Raw genomic sequence first — 19,027 nt, 5'->3', positions numbered from 1 at the left:
TGTGTTTTTTATTCTCAAAACCAGTCTTCTGTGACTTATTTAAAAGCTCTTTTTATACACTGTATTTAGAGCAGAAAAGATTTGTTGATTAACTGAATTGTCAACTAATACAATATTTTCATTTGTCAAGATAAAGTGCCCAAACATTCCCCACTTACAGCTTCTCAAATGAGAGGATTTGTTGTTTTTCTTGTGTTTATTTTGGCAGTCCATGTGGACTAGATCGGTCCAGAATCCCTTTAGAAAACCTCTCATTTTACTGCAGCAGGGTCTGACCGGCGGAGCTGCTCAGCGAAGCTCTGCTCCTGGCTGCAGGAGGAGCCGCTTCAGCGAAGCCAAAACTGGGTCTGTAAATCATTTTGTCTGATTCTGACATAAGATATAAGAATAAATACATAGAAGTAGACTATATTCTCGCTGATGGTCTCGTTTGCTTTGGGCATCAGTTGTTCCTTTTTGTAACTTTAAATATCTTTTGACTTTTGAACTGTTGGTCAGACAAGACAAGCAACGTGACAACATAATCTTGGCCTCTGGAGAAATGTAATTTTTCTATATTTTCAAAGATGTTATGGGCTAAACGATGAACTGGTAAAATAATCAAGACATGAAAAGAGTTTCGCTCTTATTGTATAAATGTTGTTAGTAGTTATCTTGAGCTTGGTGCTCAGCACAATGTTGAGGCCAGCTCTTTAATGTGTTCTAGTATTGGTGCTCAGGGATGTATTTGGGTTGAGGATTCTTACTTTAATTGGTGTTGACAGAGATGCGCATGTCATTCGGACCGACCGGTCCTGTAACTGCCCTGTTGACTCTCAGTCAAGGTGTCATTTGTGCTGGGCCAAGCAGCTGTCATTCACACACACAGACCTGTCACTCCATGTAAACATAGTTGTTGGTGAAAGCAAAGACAACAGCTCTGAAAAGAACTCCTGCCGCTCCTGCGTTGAGGATGTCACTTTTCCTGACCTGCAGCCTTTGACATGTGTTCACCACCTGACAGCCGCTGGACTGAACTACGCCGATGTGTAGTGGGTCAGCGCTCTATATATGCCAGGATGAAATACTTTCTCTTGGCTGTTGAAAAAGGGAGAGTGACGTGTTGGAGTCTTTGAAGCCCTGTCAAATCGGCACATCTCCACTGGGGCCCGGCATCCGGTTTTTGGAGTGCTAATTTTTGCAAGTTTATTTCTGAAACTGGGTCTAAAGCCGGTCCGTGGAGAATAACTTATCCCTCCCTTCAAAGACCCATGCAGGTTTTGAATGCACAGAGATGATGGCGGTTCATGTTTCTGTACATTAAACCCTGCCTTTGAACTTTATATATGTGATGGAATTCTGCCAGACTGTGCCAAATCTCACAGTCAATAATGAGGGATACATCAGTGGCTGCCCCCTATAGTTTTCAGCGACCCCGCTCACCTCTTCCATATTTAAACGGAGGTAAAAAATACATCTTTAAGGGTCTGAGTCATATGTTTACGACTTGTTTTTCTTGTTTCTATGTTAAGTACGAGTCAGAGACACATACTGGAGTGGTTGAGCGTGCTAACCCTGGAACCACATGGACACCCCTGGTGGTTTAGTATAACTGCCAGAAATCTCTTGGCTGTGGCTCTCTTCGCTTTAAATCTTCCTCTCCTTGTGAATAAATCAGAACTGGACTCCCAGGTGCCCGCTGTCCTCCGACCTCATGCCGGCGTGGCCTAAAAGTGTCAAAGACCGTGTAACAAAGACAGATCGTGCCCAAACAAAACCACCTGTCCTGTTTAATCCAGCCAATCGGGTCTTTTTGTTTGCCGTCACAGCAAAGTGGCAGCCATATAGGTCGCTCGTCCAGCCAAGCGCTTCTTTACACTGCGAGCGTTTCTGCTGCCATGACAACAGTGGGGGGGGGCCGTGGCCCTCATGAAACATGCAGTACACGACTAACTTATTATGTTGAGTCCAACTGACCAATAACACCTTTGCACATCACGTTGATGGAAGTTTGAATCGGCGCCACGTGGGCTGATTGCCAAGTGACCGTCATGACAGGAGAGTCAACCGTATTGGGAGTTTTTGCAGCGTTTTATCTCTGCCGGGGGAGAAATGTGGAAACAGTGAAAGCAAACAAGAGCGTAAATCAGACCAGTGGGGCACTGAGGGGAAATGGAGGAGAGACTTTGGCAAGGGAGGGGAAGCAATGCTGACAGGTCCAGATCAGGAAGACACTTTCAGTGCTCTGGCCTCTGGCGGTCATTTCATCACCTGCAAAATGAACCGTTAAAATCAAGGACCTCTATCACCCAGTGTTTTGAGCATAGATTGCATATAGGAAGTGGACGCAGTCACCAGGACCAGGTTTGTGGACTGTGGTTTTTATAGCCTTAAGTTTGGCATTTTGGCCATCGCCATCTTGGATTTTTGCCGTCGGCATCTTGGTTTTTTTTTTTGCAACCAGTGAACGGAAGTGACCATATTTGGACTGCGGAAGAGTGGTAGCCACACCTTTTTAAAATGTAAGTTTAAGGCACTTAAAGGCTTCACCTGTCAGAATCAGAGGTTGACGCCTGGTTTTAAGTGAGAACCCAGTTTTGTTTTCTTTCATTTTGCAGGAATAGGTTGTATGTGTCATCCATTTCCTTACACCACTTTCCCAAACACAAACCATGTCACCATGTGTCTCAATAAAATGTCCTGTAATCTTCAGCTAAAAGTTTGAATCTCATGGTGTTTCCTGTCTTTCTTTTTTTTTCTGTTTCCTGACTTAATTTGGAGTTAACAAGTGCTAAATCATGCCGCCATCCCTGCTGGGGATTCTCTTTATTGACTCAGTCACTACAACAATGATTGCACTTTAAAAGAATGCAGGGTGACATCCTCTATCCCTGAATTCAGTGAACTGGGTGTGTGCCTCTAATGGGTTTTCACAGCCAAATAATGTGACATGCTTTTTGAGCTACATTCAAATAGCCAAAGCCAAAAATCTCAATGTTATTGTCGTTGCTCTAATCCCTCTTCCATGGTTTCAGCTATCTACCTCCTCGTGATGACCAGACTCTGCTCAAAATGATCTTACTGTGTTACTGATAGCTTCTTATTTCTTTTGTCTCGTAGATGTTCAATAAGATGACCAACGCAGCAGGGGCAGGTAAGACTTTATTCCTATTTTTCCAGCAGTTTTTTGCCGCAATGTGCTTACAAGTTAACACTATCGCTATACATAAGAACGAGTCAGTTTAGATCTCCGGGTCTTAAATATGTTGTCCCTCTGTCATGAGCCTGAGATGCACTGACAACCGTGTCCGGGTCTGTTTCTCTTCCTCTGTGCTCTGTGCATGCTGGGATAGCAGGTAGAAACAACGGATCAGGAAATGGGATAACAGTAGTGACCAAATGGATATTAAAAAGATCAATAAATATGTATCTGTATGGCAGACACTACCTTTAGAACTCCGCACACTTTGCCTGCAAATGCTGTCTTAATCCGATGGTAAATACATTTACAATGTCCAATCTTGGCGCTGATGCCCCGGTATATTTCTGTTCCCATTCCGGCAACAAAAAGGTGCTGGAATGTAGAATTTTAGACACTGTTGCCTTGTGAAATTTCCTTTTGCACATGCCGAGTATAAGAATTCTTTGAGTTCTTGACCGAACTTCACGTGTGAATCCGTTTTTTAAGCTTGATCTTTTACTGGGCCTGTTCAGTGTCGGTCTGCAGTCAGCACCGTACTGCGATTGAAACACCGCTGTCGGGCACATCATGAAAATCTTCCCTGCGAGTTGATCCTGCACCGAGTCTTGGCTTGAATGGTGGCATTGCTCAGGCCTCAGACAATGTTAATAAGACTGACAGCCGCAGGTGTCAGCTCCCGCCCTCCCAGCCGGCGTCTCAAGAATGTCTCTTATTTTTAAAGGCCTTCTATGTATTGGTCACTTGGCGGGATGCAGTTAAAATTAGGCAGCGTGCCAGATCATTGTTTTATGTTTTGCTGAGGGGAAATATTTGGCCTGTGTGATGTGGCCCTTGGGGGGCAGCTGCGGGATTTGGATAGATGCCATTTTGGGCTCCGGTTGCACTCTCACATGACCTCTGTTGTGCCTGATGGTAACGCACAAGTGGACATTATGGTCTGGAAAAATTCCATGTCACTTTTATGCAGCAGTTAACTAATGTGTGGTCTGCTGGTGTGTATGAGATATGCGCTGTGACCGATCTCTGGTCGCTCCTCACTGTAATTCTTGGAAACCATTGTGAGACCACCGTGAATAACATCAACAAGTTTGTCAACACGGCTATGAGATTCTCCTCAAACACATTCATCATTCTATTTTCCCAACCTATGATTTTTATAGCAAGCTGCGTATTGAGCCACATGCTTTCTCTTTTAGCCGGCTGTCTCGGCTGAAATAAACCAGACTAGAGACGGTGTCACTGTCAACTTTATATTTAATCTTGAAGTTAATGAAATCAACATATGGCTTCATCTGGACTCTAATAATAATATGACTGAATGAGAGTGATGAATGTTGTAAAAGCTGGCAGAGAGTCAGACACATTAGGTGTGATATTCCCTGTTTGTGTTTTACAGCTGGGCTAAGGAGACCTCTTTTATGACACGGATACGAGGTGGCCAGATGGTTCTCAGTCTCGTCCATAACAATGCTGTCCACCTCATTAAAAGGACATTGTCCAGGGGAGGAAAGCATTCTCTGGGTCCAGATCCAAAATAGCAAAGCGGCAGTGAGAAAACCGTTGGTATTCTGTGCTTTGAATGTGCAGCGTCTTTTTATTGCTCTCATATGCACATGGTCTGCACATTCAGTGTGTTTGCAAGCACACGCACACACACACACACACACACACACACACACACGTCCATCGACAGCTGCCCATAAATAAAGCAATCTGGTCAACAATAGCAAGCTATTAAAGAACAGCATGTGCAATGAGCGTCTATTTAAAATCTCAAATAGAAAAAAAGTAAACAGGGTTATGTATCTTACAGGCTCCCGATTGATCCTTCGTTAAGTCCCGCCCTTAAACGGAGTCTGGCCAATTATAGCGCAGCATCGGCAAAACGTTACATTTTTACCTAAATACTTGTGTAGCTAACATTAGAAGAGTACGTTAGCCTCATAACTAGCATTAGCACTTCTATGCTACTCTGTGTACTGAAAGTACACTGAATGTATTCTCATGCCGCTTTTACTTTGTCATGATTGTACCAGTGTATAAAGACATATCTGGCTTTACAGGAACAGCGTTGTTCCTTCATTTCATGGTCTTCTGTCTCGATTGCCAGCTGATTTTACTCTGTGATCATCGGCTTCAGTTTCTATCTTTATCTCTTCAACCTGTTTTCACTGCTGAATCAGTTTGACATCCTTCAAATTCATGTTGAAGACTGTTGCTTCTGCTTCTCTTTGGGGTCACTTTTTTGTTTTTTCCCCAAATATTTGATGCAAGACGTACAGTTAGTGACAGTGTGGGCTCCATGGCAGCTCTGACAGCTTGATGGAGTAGCATTGGGGTGGCAGGCTTAGTAAAGGGTCAATTTACCTTTTAGACAAGTGGTCTTTTTAGCATCTTAAAACATGTTTGCAGTGTGATCAACTGATTTTGCATACATATACAAAGTTCTGTAACATTAATGCATACATTTAAGGAACCTGCAGGAGCCATTAGTGAGTTTTTCTTTTGGAATGCATTTCACTCAGCTCTGCAGCCGTTATAACAGCCTTGAATTGTGCTGCACAATGGCCAGTTTGTGTCACAGTCAACACTGACGGTAAGCACGGCACCATTTAGGATTGAGGAAGTGAAGAGAGAAAAAATAGTTTGGGGGATTTCAGAACTCTTCCTCTTGTTTTAATTTATTTAAGACTGTGTAAGGAATTTATAGAGAAAAAAAAAAACTCTAGACCTTTTAGCCCACTTGACTTGTTGTTTTGTTTTTCCTGAGGCAAAAAACCCCAAAACCCAGAGCTCCATCCTAAAACCGCATATGGATATGCTCAGAGAAGATTTGGTCTATGGAGGGAGGAAGAAAAGCTTAATCCTCCTTCTCAAATGTTTATTTTCTGAAGGCATTACTCAACGTGTATAGAGCATTTTTCAAGTCTTGAGTAGATGATGGGCCAAAAGTGCCTCATTCCCTCTCACACGGCGTAATTTGTACAGAAATCTATTCCCTCCAGTACCTTTAATTGCGGTGTGGAAATGAATGGCTTCCTCTGGTGAGAGGAGGCAGCTATGGTCATCCTGCTGACTGACATTAATCAAAGAATGAATGAATCCGCGGTGACACCGCGACGCCGAGAGCTCCGCGTTCTGTCAGAGTTACAGTACATATAAGAAGGAATGCTGCTGCATTCATCTCTCTGGCCTAAGACACGTTTTTGGTTGGCAGACATAATATTTTGTAATGGATACGGTTGTGATTTTGTTCACAGCTAATGTATATTTTGTAAATGTATTTGTGTTTAACAGAAAAATAAAGATTGCAGCAGAGAGGTTAGATAAACGGAAAGATTGACAGGGTCCAAGGAGAAGCAGCTACGCAGAACTCTGTGACTTTTAACTTGCATAAATAAATGGTCATGTGCTTTGTTATGATAAACATCACCTTCCCAAACACCAGTCTGAGGGAAAGTGAGGCTTAAACAGTACTCTCTGGCCCAGAACTGTCAGGGCGAAGTTTCCCACTCTGAGCTTTCAAACAGACAGACTGTGCGCATTTACACAGATCCTCTCTCTGAATAAATATGCTAATCTACTTTCAATGTGGAAATCTCCTGCTACTGATTATAAGAAAAACAAAGAGGAACCTCTGTGAATCCCTTGGAGACGTCTTTCTATTTGTAAAGAAAGTAACGCTAAGCCCTGTCTCCCTCACACATTGGTGTGAATGATTCCCAGTGAGAAGCTGTTGAGCAGAGGGAAAAGGGATGTGTTCAGTGTTTTAATCCGGCCATGTTTCCTTCAGTGGCTGTGTCAAATGATGGATTCCCAAATGCAGCCTTGCTGCTTTTATTGATTGTCTAATCAAGCTGCAAACTGTTTTCCCACAGAGACAAGTGTCTTTGGCTCCAGACTGTGAGAAGGGGGGGGAGGATGAAATAAACATTGAATAAGTGGGATGTAAAACCAGAGAAAAGTGTTAATTTAGTACCCCCTTGGCAGCAAATGTTTCTAATGAAATAATAACGGTATCGGTGGGATTTATATACATATATTTTTATGTTGTTTTGTTTTGGCAGCGTTTCTGTTGATGAGCAGTAATAGCTGTGGGGGGGGTTTTGGCGCATCGTGTACTGTGCGTGGAAGAGGTCACTTGAATTGATGTACTTTTCCTTGAATCGTCTGTCAATGTCAAAGTAAGTGCGTCTGCAGTTGCTCTAGTTCTTCATAGTGTATGTTTATCCATAGTGGGTTTCCCTGTTCAGTTTTGCTGCTTCCAGCAACTCAAAACATGTCAAATCGTATTCTGGAAACTAGAATTTTTTATTAATTATGTGAAACATTTCTTCATTTTCTAGCCTTGTAGTTGTGAAATGAATCACCAGTCCAGCAGTAGATGAAACACCAGTGTGTATTATATAATGTCTATAGGTACTAATGCATTACAGCAGGGTTGTCAGCTGTTCCCAGAGCCCAGGCCTTCAGTCTCACCCCGGGTCACTGCCTGCTGCTGGAGGCTGACTGTGACCTCAGGCAGCTGCAGTGTCTCTCCTTCTCTATCTCTGGAGGCCTGTTACAGACCATAATATGCACACCACAAAAACATGATAGACGTTGGATGTTTTGAGCTGCAACAGGATTATAAACTCGGTTGGTATTCACTGGTCTCTATTAGATTCTGACCTCAGTACTGTTTTTATTCTGATTTCTATTTTTGTTGTGACTGAGAATGTTCACACTTAGCTCACAGGGGAAATCACGTTTTTTTTTTTTTAAAGGAATAGATCATTTTAGAAGAATTGTACTATATACCATTCATCCGAACCCATGATCAAAGATGTTGGATGGGGCTGAGGTCAAGTTCTGTGCAGTCCATGTTCTTTCACACCACCGAGGTGGAAAACACACTATTGTCAAAAATGTTCTTGTCTGCTGTCACATTCAGAATTTCTCATAATATGAAGTTGTGTCCACATACTTAGAGCCTCATACAGCATTGCAATCATCATTTGAATTGACTGTTTCTGTTTCTGTGTCCATGAGCACATGTAAATCCGTGGTTCAATTATTTAACAATATATATTGGTGTCATCAAAAGTGAAATTAGTGACAGATCAACTGTCCTTCTCTGGAAGTTTTAAGTTATATTTCCATACTTTTGAGCGACGCTGTTATAGACATCCAGCAATCAGACTGCATGCAAAGACATAAATAAGACGTTAACAGTAACAGTCTGTAAAATTCTGGGTTGACAGGGAAAAATGTAAAATTTGACAAGAACCAATGTATTCCTTCAAGACGACGTGGATTAGCTTGAGAGTCCTAAGGGGAAGAGAGACCCTTCTTCTTCTCTGTCTTCTTACTGAACCGTATACAACAAGAGCCATGATGTAAGAGTCATCGCCACAAAGGAGTTTTTAAACTTGGTTGTAAAAGGAGACGTGTGAATGAACCTGTGTCACCTCTCTGTCACCCCTCAGAATATGTGTGGCGCATTAGAAGTGGCTTCAGTAGTGAGAAGAAAAGGCAACGTAGCACTTTTATTTTCCACCCCGATGTTTGAAAATGGCCGATCATTTCCATTTTCATCTGCTCTTTGACTATTTAAAGAAAGCCCTGGACACTGTGAAACGCCGTGATTTAAAGCCTGCACATAGCTGCACGGAAATCAGTTTTCATGAGGTCGTACCGTCGGTTGTGCTCCCCGTCTGTCCGTTGGCTAACAGGTGCCAGATCGGTGACATCATGCGCTAAATTTATAAGCAAGTCGTCATTTGTAGATCCAGCTCCGACTATAAAGGGTGCTGCTGGCATGACGAGTGCATGCAAAATTCCACACATGGAGAGATGGAAAATGACTTGTGGTTTCCTGAGTGCAGAGGCCAACTCGGCTGTTTGACAGGGAGAGAGTGGGGGGGGGGAGCGGGGCTGGTAGTATTTCTAGACTTTTCTTTGTATATACAGTAATTTGTCAAGGTTGTGAAAACATTAGAGAAACTATTTGGTTAACGCACGCTGAAATCTTTCAACGTTTTTATTGCAATTTCAACATTTTCATTGCAATTATTGTTGCTATCGCACATAAAATAGCCCATGATATCGTTTAATAAAGCCTTCAAGGCCCGTTTACTGAATGAGATCATCGTGTTCAACTATTACCATCATGTTTGGGCCTAATTTATTGCAAAGTATAAATCATCTGGTTTGATCCTGTCGTTGTGTTCATAGAGCTGTTGAACAGAAACTGTATTATCCGGCAGTTTTATTGTTCTTTGGTGAAAGGAAACTGATTTATTGTTCTGATTCCCAATTATTACCACACTGCCAATTAGAAAAGAAGCAATAAATCCTTTTGGGGAACAACTTTCTCAAAACGACTGTGTCTTTTGTGGTGCGTGTTTGTATGTGTGTGTGTGTGTGTGTTTCTGTGTGTGTGTGTGTGTGTGTGTGTGTGTGTGTGTGTGTGTGTGTGTGTGTCTTGAGGAATTTAGGCCTGGGTTTTGTAAACTAAGTGGAAAGAGACGTGGGCAGCCGTGTCAGGATGCAGGCCAGTCACAGGAGGACAGGCACTGTGTGTGTGTGTGTGTGTGTGTGTGTGTGTATGTGCGTGTGTGTGTGTGTGTGTGTGTGTGTGTGTGCATGTGTGCGTGTGTGTATGTGTGTGTGTGTGTGTATGAGGCATGAGGCAACACAAAAGCTAGCAGGTTGGTCCAGCACTGAGCTGCCAACTAAGAAGAAAGGCAGAAACCAGATTTAGGAAGTAATGAGGCAGGACGGTCCACACTACCTCAAGAGCATGCACCACGACTTAGTGACTAAACAGTCAACAGGCTGGAGTCCTGATATCTCCTTTTGTGTGTATGTGTGTGTGTGTGTGTGTGTGTGTGTGTGTGTGTGTGTGTGTGTGTGTGTGTGTGTGTGTGTGTGTGTGTGTGTGTGCACCTTTCCTATGAATGCTCACTACTCTGCGATAAACAAATCCAGACAATAACTCCTTTCTCATCCAAAGCTTTATCGAGTCTGCTGCTCCACTTTGTAGTTCCTCAGTGCTCCTGCATGCACACACACACGCCCGCACGCACGCACACACACACACACACACACACACACACACACACACACACACACACACACACACACACACACACACACACACACACACACACACACACAGTATCCAAGCCAAGAAACATTTCCGTAGGGTCGGTTTAGATACAGCAACCACATTGGCCTCCCAAATTTCCCACATAAACCACAGAGATTCCAGATGTTGCAGGGAGGCAAAAACGTCTGCTCCTCCGCTGGGCCCGCAGCCCTGGCCTCCCCATGCTCGGGTTGGCCGAGCGCGTGGCACGGCTCACACCAAGCGCTGTGTCCTTCAGCACTGAAGCAAGGCCGGGAGTAACCACGCTACCGGAGATTTACATAGCTGTGCACTTCCACCTGCACCCAGATAACAAAAAAGGCAGCGCGCCGTTAAAAGAGGCTCTGTCCCGGGGCAGTGTAGCACTTCAGCTTTCTTGTGGTTTCAGACCTGATTAAACAATTTGGCTCGGTAATCAAAGAGCAATAGCAGGCAGAGGCAGAGCAGACTTCCTGTGTCCTCTCTGCTCGGCGGCATTCAAAGTTAAGGGCCCAGCAGGACCTGTTTGTATCTCAGCTTGAAAACAATACCTGCACTGTGCCTCCAGCTTATCATGGCTGATGAGTTGAGCGGGATTGTTGGACAGTGAAACCAAACACACATCATTATTACAACTGATCATTCATTTGCTGATGTTTTAGAGAGAGATGATGAAAGCACAAACGCATCATTTTTTTTTATCAGAGTGGAGCATCGATTATAAGAAGTGGACATAATCGCTTTGACGTCACCTGTTGTCATGTGGACTGCGATTTTGAATCCTCGAGTTCGGCATCTTGGCCATCGCCATCTTTGTTTTTGGCCATCTCAATCTTGTTATTTTGCAACCAAGTGACACGAGGGGGGTGGAGCTATGTACACTCGAAAGCTGAACGAGACATTTTCAGGCGACTATAATGTTACAATTGAAATTCATGAACTGAAAACAGACTGTGAAAGGGTTAAAGTTGTAAAACGAAAACACGGACAACGTACAGACCGCACAGCGCCGGGGTAACGTCTTCTCTATCCCAACGTAGCCACGCCCTCATGCATACCCTGCTTTATCATCCATTTTACTCCAAATGGGACCATTGTTTTCTTCTGTGTCGCTAACAAAAATGTATTTTGTAAACATGTGGTCTGAGAACACTTCATGTGTTCACACAGATGTTGACAGCAGTTTGGTTTCTATTCGATGGAAATGTTCTATTTTGTTATTATTTTGAGAATCATGTGTAGCAGCTTGAGACCTTTGGGCTGAAACTGTAATTTCATAAGGATTTTATATATCACACATTTGTCATAGGGGGGGAAACTTTAATTTTAAACAGCTGTCATTTTCTCCTTTGGTCTTTGTCAGACTCTTAACTCCAGTTTCTCTCTTGGGACGACGGTCATCTTGAAATATAAACATCGACTTCCTGTTTGAAAGGCCAATGTCATGCTACAGTAAGCTGTAATTTATGAAGAGTTATCCTGTCGGCTATATTTATCGGTGATTGCTGTGAAGATGCCTTGGAGCAAAATTCCCCAAGTGTGCATTTCACATCATCAGAAAGGTGATGGAAATTAGTCCCTGGTGAAAAAAGAGACTCAAAACCTTTAAAAGCTTTAAAACGACTTCAAATCAATAAAACATGAGCTTGTTTTCCGTCTGCCACCTCTGTGAGAAAAAGAGTGAAATGGAGGCAGAGAGAGAGAGAGATTGAGAGAGAAATGTACCTCTGTGATTAGATCCTCATTGCTCTAATGGAAACCAGGTGCTGGACAGTGGTGTAAATGTTTTCCCATGCATTTTTGTGGGCAACACAGCCTTAAGAGATTCAGACCTGACAGCATTACATGCTTTGTCATTCAATGAAACAATAGCCACGTACGCTTGTCATGCCAGCTTTACATTCCTCATGCCTCTTTATACACACGGTGACCCCTGAGAGCTCTTCTGTAACAAACTGCTGATGTGGGAAGATTTTGATACACATTATGGGTGAGTCATGTGAAAATCTGCCATTTTTTCTTTTTTTTTTATGTTTCATCTCTATTTTGAAAACAGGTTTTATGTAATTGATCATCCGTTTGGGAATTAATGATTCCGTCAAGAACAACCTCCACTCAGGGAAGAAACGTTTCAACACGCGGCCCTGTAAGAAAACAGAATTAGTGGCCACTTTAATGGATTGGGACCAAAGTCAGCTCCTCCTTCCCCAACCCCATAATCTAAACCCAGATATACACCACATGTGTGGCTCCTCTGGAAAAATGAACTGGACTTGGGAATATATTGTCAGGAAATTTATAGCACATGCCTGGGACGAGCCCTCAGGGGCCGGGGTGGAGATGGAGGGGAGATCTCCCACTCCTCGCTCCCCGAGCCTTGTTTCCATTAGGCTGGGAAGAGCAATCTCCCAGACTATTTTGGGGGGGGGGGGGGGGGGGGGGCTGGGGCTGGTCTAAGACCTCCTGGCCCACAACATGACCCAATCACGGAGGAGAAACCAGTTTTCCTCACATCTGGGATTTTCCCACTGCAGCTATGGGGCAGCATTCCACATCAGTCACCAGACCCGGACACAGCATAGACACACACAAACTCTGGAGTTCAGATAACTTGAGAACAAATAAATATGTGTGTGTTTCTCTGTTTGTGGGGGGAGGGAGATGACAAGAGAAAGTGGACCAAAAACTGGACCAAAAAATGGGCCAGTTTTTTGGGGGGGAAACGGGCGCTCTTCTCTCAGCTGCCCGGCCAAAACAAACAAAGCGGGTGAGTCAGCGAAGGGAAAACATTCCCAAGCTGATTGATGTTTCCTCTCCTTGCATCTGCTGTTACTTCCACTGCCAAGGTCCGCTCCAGAGGCTAAGTCATCATCTCGCCACAATGATCCTCGCAGCGATTAATGCTCATCTTTATTGTACAAGTTAGCTTTCTTTTGTTGGGCTAAGAGAGGAGAGGCCCGGCGGTGGGCTGTGTTCACCTCTCTGGTGATTCATGTGGATGGAGGTCAGAGCCTTGTTGCTGCGCTTCCTCCATCACTTTTACACATGTGGGCTGACAGGGACGGTATTGTCCGTCTGTCCGTTCCTGCCTTGTCAGGAGATTGATACTTTGTTTTCAACTTATTACACTCATTCATTATCCCATGTCGACCGAGGGATTTGTAAAATGATGGACAGATGATGTTTTGAAGATTGTTTTAATGGTTCTTTATGAAAAATGTCTAATTTATAATGCTTGCACCTTTGTAAATGGACGCAAATAGATGGTTTTATTACCAGTTCTGCGTTAAAGTGCGTGTGCGTTAGTTAGTATGTTCAGCCTTTTTTTTCTCTGTAAGCTTCCTAGGTTCACGTGACCAGCGTGAAACAAGGCGCTTGACTCGGCCGAACCCTGACCCTTCCTGAAAAAGTCCCAGGATCAAATGAAACAGGTTCTCCTGACAAGTGTGCGTATTTTCTGTCCTGGGGTCTCAACAAAGTGGGGCTGAAAATAGCAGCGTGACGATGATCACTGGTGAACAGGTTCCTCCCTCCGACCCACACTGAACCAAAAAAAAAAGGCCTGCGTGTTTTTCTCACACATTGTTTCGTTCCTGTGACAAGTAACGGTGATGAAAAGCTGTCACACTCTGGGAATTATTTAGTTCCCTCACTGCAAATGAGCAGAAACTTGTGATGTTTCGCGTCACAGGAAGGTGCAATCTTTGATGTTTCTGTCATTCTCTCTTCAGCATTGAGCAGAGTCTATTAACCTGGACTATGTAGATGTCAATGTTTTCATGTCAGATCCAGTAAAATCAGAGCCCTTCATTGAGGCACTCTTATTCCTCCTGACTGCACATCATTTTGGTTTCAGAAGAAATGGAATCATTAATATTCTCCCCTCAGCCGCACACTCTTCTGGCGCTCGGGTGTCCCACTGTGTGACCTTGTAATAATCTGTAAATCACCTGTCCTGCTCGGTGGCAAATGGGGTTTATCTCCTCTTTGAGATGAAGTATTGTTAGCTCAGCTTCATACAGAGAGGGCAAACTGAGGTCAGCAGAGACTTGTTCATTTAAGAAAGTGTCACTCTTCAGCCAGTCGCTCTGTGTGTAATGGTTTCAAACCTGTTATAACAGTGATCGCAGCTGGCGAACGAGAAATGAATACAGCCGATATGATATCGCCGCTCTTAGGTCATGCGCTCCCACAATAATAGGAGGAAATTCTTAAAATAATTACGGTATAATCATTACTGAAGCTGGTGTCCAGGATGCAGCCGTATAGAAGGCTGCATCGTGTTTATTCTCCAGACATGAGCTGAGGTTTTATTGTCTGTTCCGTATCTGCGGTGGAAGATATTGTGACAACAAAAGTAAATGGTGCTGAAACTGGAACCCATGTTTCTGTTGAAGGGTTGACCTTCTCCAACCTACCTGGGGAGAACTCTCTGAACCCTCGCTAAGCCTTAAAATAATAGAGCACATCCTGCTGATGGGAGATTTAGGTCAAAATCCTAATAATAGTAAAGAAATAGGTCTCTGTCAATCAACTGTTTTAGAAAAAAGTACCAGCAAGTAAAAATGATACCCAAGAAACACTTTAACTATAGTTTATAAGAAAAGAATAATATATGCGTTCAAGTTGCTATGATTGTCACGGTATTCTTCAGAGTTTTCCCTATTATGGAACAATTGTGATATATATATCAGGGTCGTCTTTCCTTTTACATCGTATTGTTTTGGGTACGGTAATGAAGTGAGTGGCTGGACTGGAGAGAGTGATTGCTCCGTTTTGTAATCTGTTATTTGAGAGCTGCATGTGTGTATGTGGGCTGTTGAGCGTTTGCAGCTTGTGATGCCTTCAGGTGCTCTGTGTAGATTTCCAATTTCCTACTTTAGAGTCTTAGATTTTAATTGTTGGAAGCCTTTTGGTCCAAAAAAAAAAAAAAAAAGTGACAGCATAGACTTGTAATGGAAAGTAGATTGAATGGGAAGTTGACATTGGACATACCATCACAGCATTATTACATAGAGTATTTCTTTATAATCTAAATTAACTGTAGTCTGTCAGATATTATCAGGTGTGTTCTCAAGGACAGTTTACACACAACAAACTAGTTTTAGTTGGAAAAATATTCTGGAAATGCTTTATGAAGGGTAGCTGCATGCACTGACTCGTGGTTTCAAAGAAACATTCATGGACATTTTTATATTTGTATTACTTTTTTTTCCTCTGTAATCATTTATCTCTATTTATTATGTCCCCCTTGTTAATTGTCTTTTTTTTCCTGAGAATATATGCTACTCTGGGTAGAGGGGGGACTTGAAAACATTCTATCTACAACTACACCCTGAGATGTAGTTTTTATAACATTGCATGGTCATAGAAACCTTCAAGGAATGTTCTTTTAGTCTTCTTTGAGATCAATAATCATACAGGAACCTTCAGTACTAACATGTCCTTGACAGAACACTTATAGAGGCATCGTTGTGGTGATCTTTTAGGGTAAATAAAATATTTCCACGGTGTAACCTTACAAAAATGTTGATGTTTGATGGGTCATAATGTGTGACATAATATTCACCAAAGGCTGGACATCTAATAACCCTCATATATCATCAATAGCCTACTAAATATGTACATATCATGCAAAATAGCAATTATAAACTGCTATATATGTATATATGTATTTATATATGACATATTTCACCATATGTCGATACCATCAGTCCTACAAGCTGTCCATCACTCCCTTGTTGGGTGGATCACATATGTGCTCAGCTGGTAATTCCCTTATTTCCTGCAGCACTTGAAGGTATCACGGCTGTGCAGCGCTCGCTTTGCGTGAATCCCTTCACACACATATACATACACACACACACACACACACACACACACACACACACACACACAGAGACGCACACGCACACACATCTGGTGTGAAGTGTGAAAGTCTGTCTTTGGTGCTTCACAATCACTTTGTTACTTCTGCTCGTGAGAGGAAAATATTTATTTTGTTTATCTCTAATATGTTGACAACTGCGTTTTGAAGACCCGGGCTCCAAAGTCAGCTTTGCTGCTGCAGTAGAAACAAAGTTTATCACCGGGAAACGGGAAGGTGCCATTCAGTCGGAGACCTTAACGTAACTGGTTCGTGCGTGGACGGAGAGGATTGTGTTATTATGTTCCGAGTGGAGGATCTGCGATGACATCTAGAAGAAACTCGGCGAAACTGAAGCTCCGGCGTTCCTTCAGCGAGCAGCTGCGGACCTCCACATCCAAAGCCTGGGATTTACTCTGGAAGAATGTCAGAGAGCGGAGACTGGCAGGTCAGTAGCCCGCCGCCGCGCTGCAGAGCCACCGGGCGCTCCGCTGAAAGAGTGTCGCGGTGGGTTCAGCACCGCAGCAGGAGCTTACGGTCAACTCGTTTTATCCGGATAGCAGTGAACGAGGATATGGTTCATAGTGGGCATCATAGCTGTCATTAAAGTGGTGCAACAGAGGGAACCTTGGTAGAGAAAATAGGCAGTTTTTTTTTTTATTTCTAATTAGCGGGTAGCGAGGTGCAGCGCAAACACATATTCATCCTGAAATAGATCAATACTCAAAGTGCCTGACCAGTGCGATTTAAAGATTACGATGCGTCACTGTAAGTTCTATTGAGAACTGAAGTTGAGTTGGCCAAGTGAACTCAAACGCCACTGAGTTGTATATTGCTTTAAACTCATATTTAGCATATAGTGGTCCAAGTGCATTTTCTTTCACGTGGGAGAAACAACTGGACGACTTTTGGAGATGAATTTCTAAAGGACTTTAAATGAGGATTTAAAAGGGAATAATGTAGGTTTTAGACTTGTTTCTTTTGAGCTATGTTTTTGGAAAAAAAATATATAATGCATCACAATGGATAGTATGCGATTCAAGTACAGGCGTGTACACGTGTAGGAAATTCATGCTGCCGTTGTATAGTGTTCATTTTATACATTATCAAGGACCACTGGCCTGGAAGTGCCGCAGAGTGGCGCTGATGAGTAATGTTCGCCCTGTGAAATGGAAAGTTTGTGAAAGCTGAGTGAGAGCGGACGATAGACCTGTAGCACCATTTCACAGTTGAATTTTAGTCTTATCTATCTATCTATCTATCTATCTATCTATCTATCTATCTATCTATCTATCTGTCTATCTATCTATCTATCTATCTATCTATCTATCTGTATCTATCTATCTATCTATCTATCTATCTATCTGTATCTATCTGTCTATCTATCTATCTATCTATCTATCTATCTATCTATCTATCTATCTATCTAGATATTGCTTTAAAGAACATCGGGGTAGAAAACAAATATATGTTACATGTTATACAGTGTGAATATTTTCTGGATTCAGCTTTAAAGCTACTCTGGGATACATTTGAAACTGAAGATGTAGAGGTTTATGCCTGGTGCAATGATTCTGTCAAAGGTCTCTAGTGTGTGTGTGTGTGTGTGTGTGTGTGTGTGTGTGTGTGTGTGTGTGTGTGTGTGTGTGTGTGTGTGTGTGTGTGTGTGTGTGAAAAGTGAAAATAATGTGTGCAGTAACCTCAGTCTACCACTAGGTGCTGTGAATTGACCACATCAGCTCCTGGTGTGGGAAAGTCACATGAATCACAAAGCAGCTCTGTCTTCATGTCGTCATCAGTGCTCATTTTCATACAAACAGAGACAAGACCAACTGCTTTTGCTTTGTTTAACAGGATTCAAAGCTGCTGTTAGAGCTTCACACGAGGTTGCTGTATGGTGTACAGGAAGTTTGATTCGTGCTCGGCTCAGCCGTGCAGCAGCTGAGTCCTGCGTTGTTTGGATATTTGACACATAAATCTGGCATTTGTTTCCATGTACAGTACAGTGTGTATCTCAGTGATGGCAGCGCCATACATCTGGCGGTCTCTGCAGTCCTGAAGCAGTGCTTATAAACACAGCGAACAAGAGGACACATATAGACATGATGCACCTGACTGGCTTGACAGATTAAATGGAAAGTTATGTGAACACGTATACTAAACTTATATATATATATATATATATATATAATGTAGGCTGATGTAATATCTTGAGCTGAGAGGAAAAAACTCATTTCCAAAACAGATTCAAAGAAAATCAGAGGGTGGAATACTGGATTGGTGCAAAATGTAGGTCAGGTGTTTCAGACCCCTGACAGCTCATTTCTCGCTCATCATAGATGATCAGCAAGGAAAGCGATGTGTGTCAAATCACAGATGGCGGTCTGTTTGCTCGACATCTTTTTGCACGCCAAAGCATACACTCCGACCTGATAGACTTCAATTGTGTCCGTCAATCCATCAGACAAGAAGCGTGGAGCCTATGCGTCACACGTTGTTGTTTGTGTCTGTGTCCTGCCGCTTTGTTGAAAGAGTCACTCTGCAGTGAGCAAATATATAAAAAGACACGGAGAGCTTCATCTACTGCTGTGTGATTAATAGGCATTAACTGTCACAGAAAGCAGGCGGCAAATACTGATGTAGATTCATTGTTGAGATCATCGACGAGTCATTGCGTTTCATAATGAATTGTAAATTCCACTTAGGAGTTATAATCCGCCATGTTAGTCAAAGTGCTTGGCTAGAACCATCCCTCACATAATTGGAAATCATGACACGGTCACTATATTTATGTTGATGTGAAATCTATTAACCCCCAAATGTAATGCAGGACGCATACACTCCCCCTCCCATATACTATTTACTTCTT

At 42.8% G+C, this 19,027-nt stretch overlaps 1 protein-coding gene across 3 annotated transcripts in view; it reads left to right on the top strand.

Moving 5' to 3' along the window:
• stard13b (StAR related lipid transfer domain containing 13b) overlaps positions 1–19,027 on the top strand; it is a 69,361-nt gene that overhangs the window by 21,668 nt on the left and 28,666 nt on the right. For 2 of the 3 annotated variants that reach the window (XM_068714915.1, XM_068714924.1), the window contains exon 5: positions 3,100–3,133. In XM_068714915.1, the coding sequence (XP_068571016.1) occupies positions 3,100–3,133 (34 nt within the window). Of the gene's footprint in view, positions 1–3,099; positions 3,134–16,357; positions 16,607–19,027 lie in introns of those variants that run through there. The other variant, XM_068714941.1, reaches the window with a different exon arrangement.

The sequence above is a fragment of the Cebidichthys violaceus genome, unplaced genomic scaffold, assembly GCF_023349555.1.
Source record: "Cebidichthys violaceus isolate CVI_PGR_0920_01 unplaced genomic scaffold, fCebVio1.0.p SCAF_1, whole genome shotgun sequence".
In the NCBI taxonomy this organism is placed as follows: domain Eukaryota; kingdom Metazoa; phylum Chordata; class Actinopteri; order Perciformes; family Stichaeidae; genus Cebidichthys; species Cebidichthys violaceus.
This window is presented reverse-complemented; position numbering and strand designations above follow the sequence as displayed.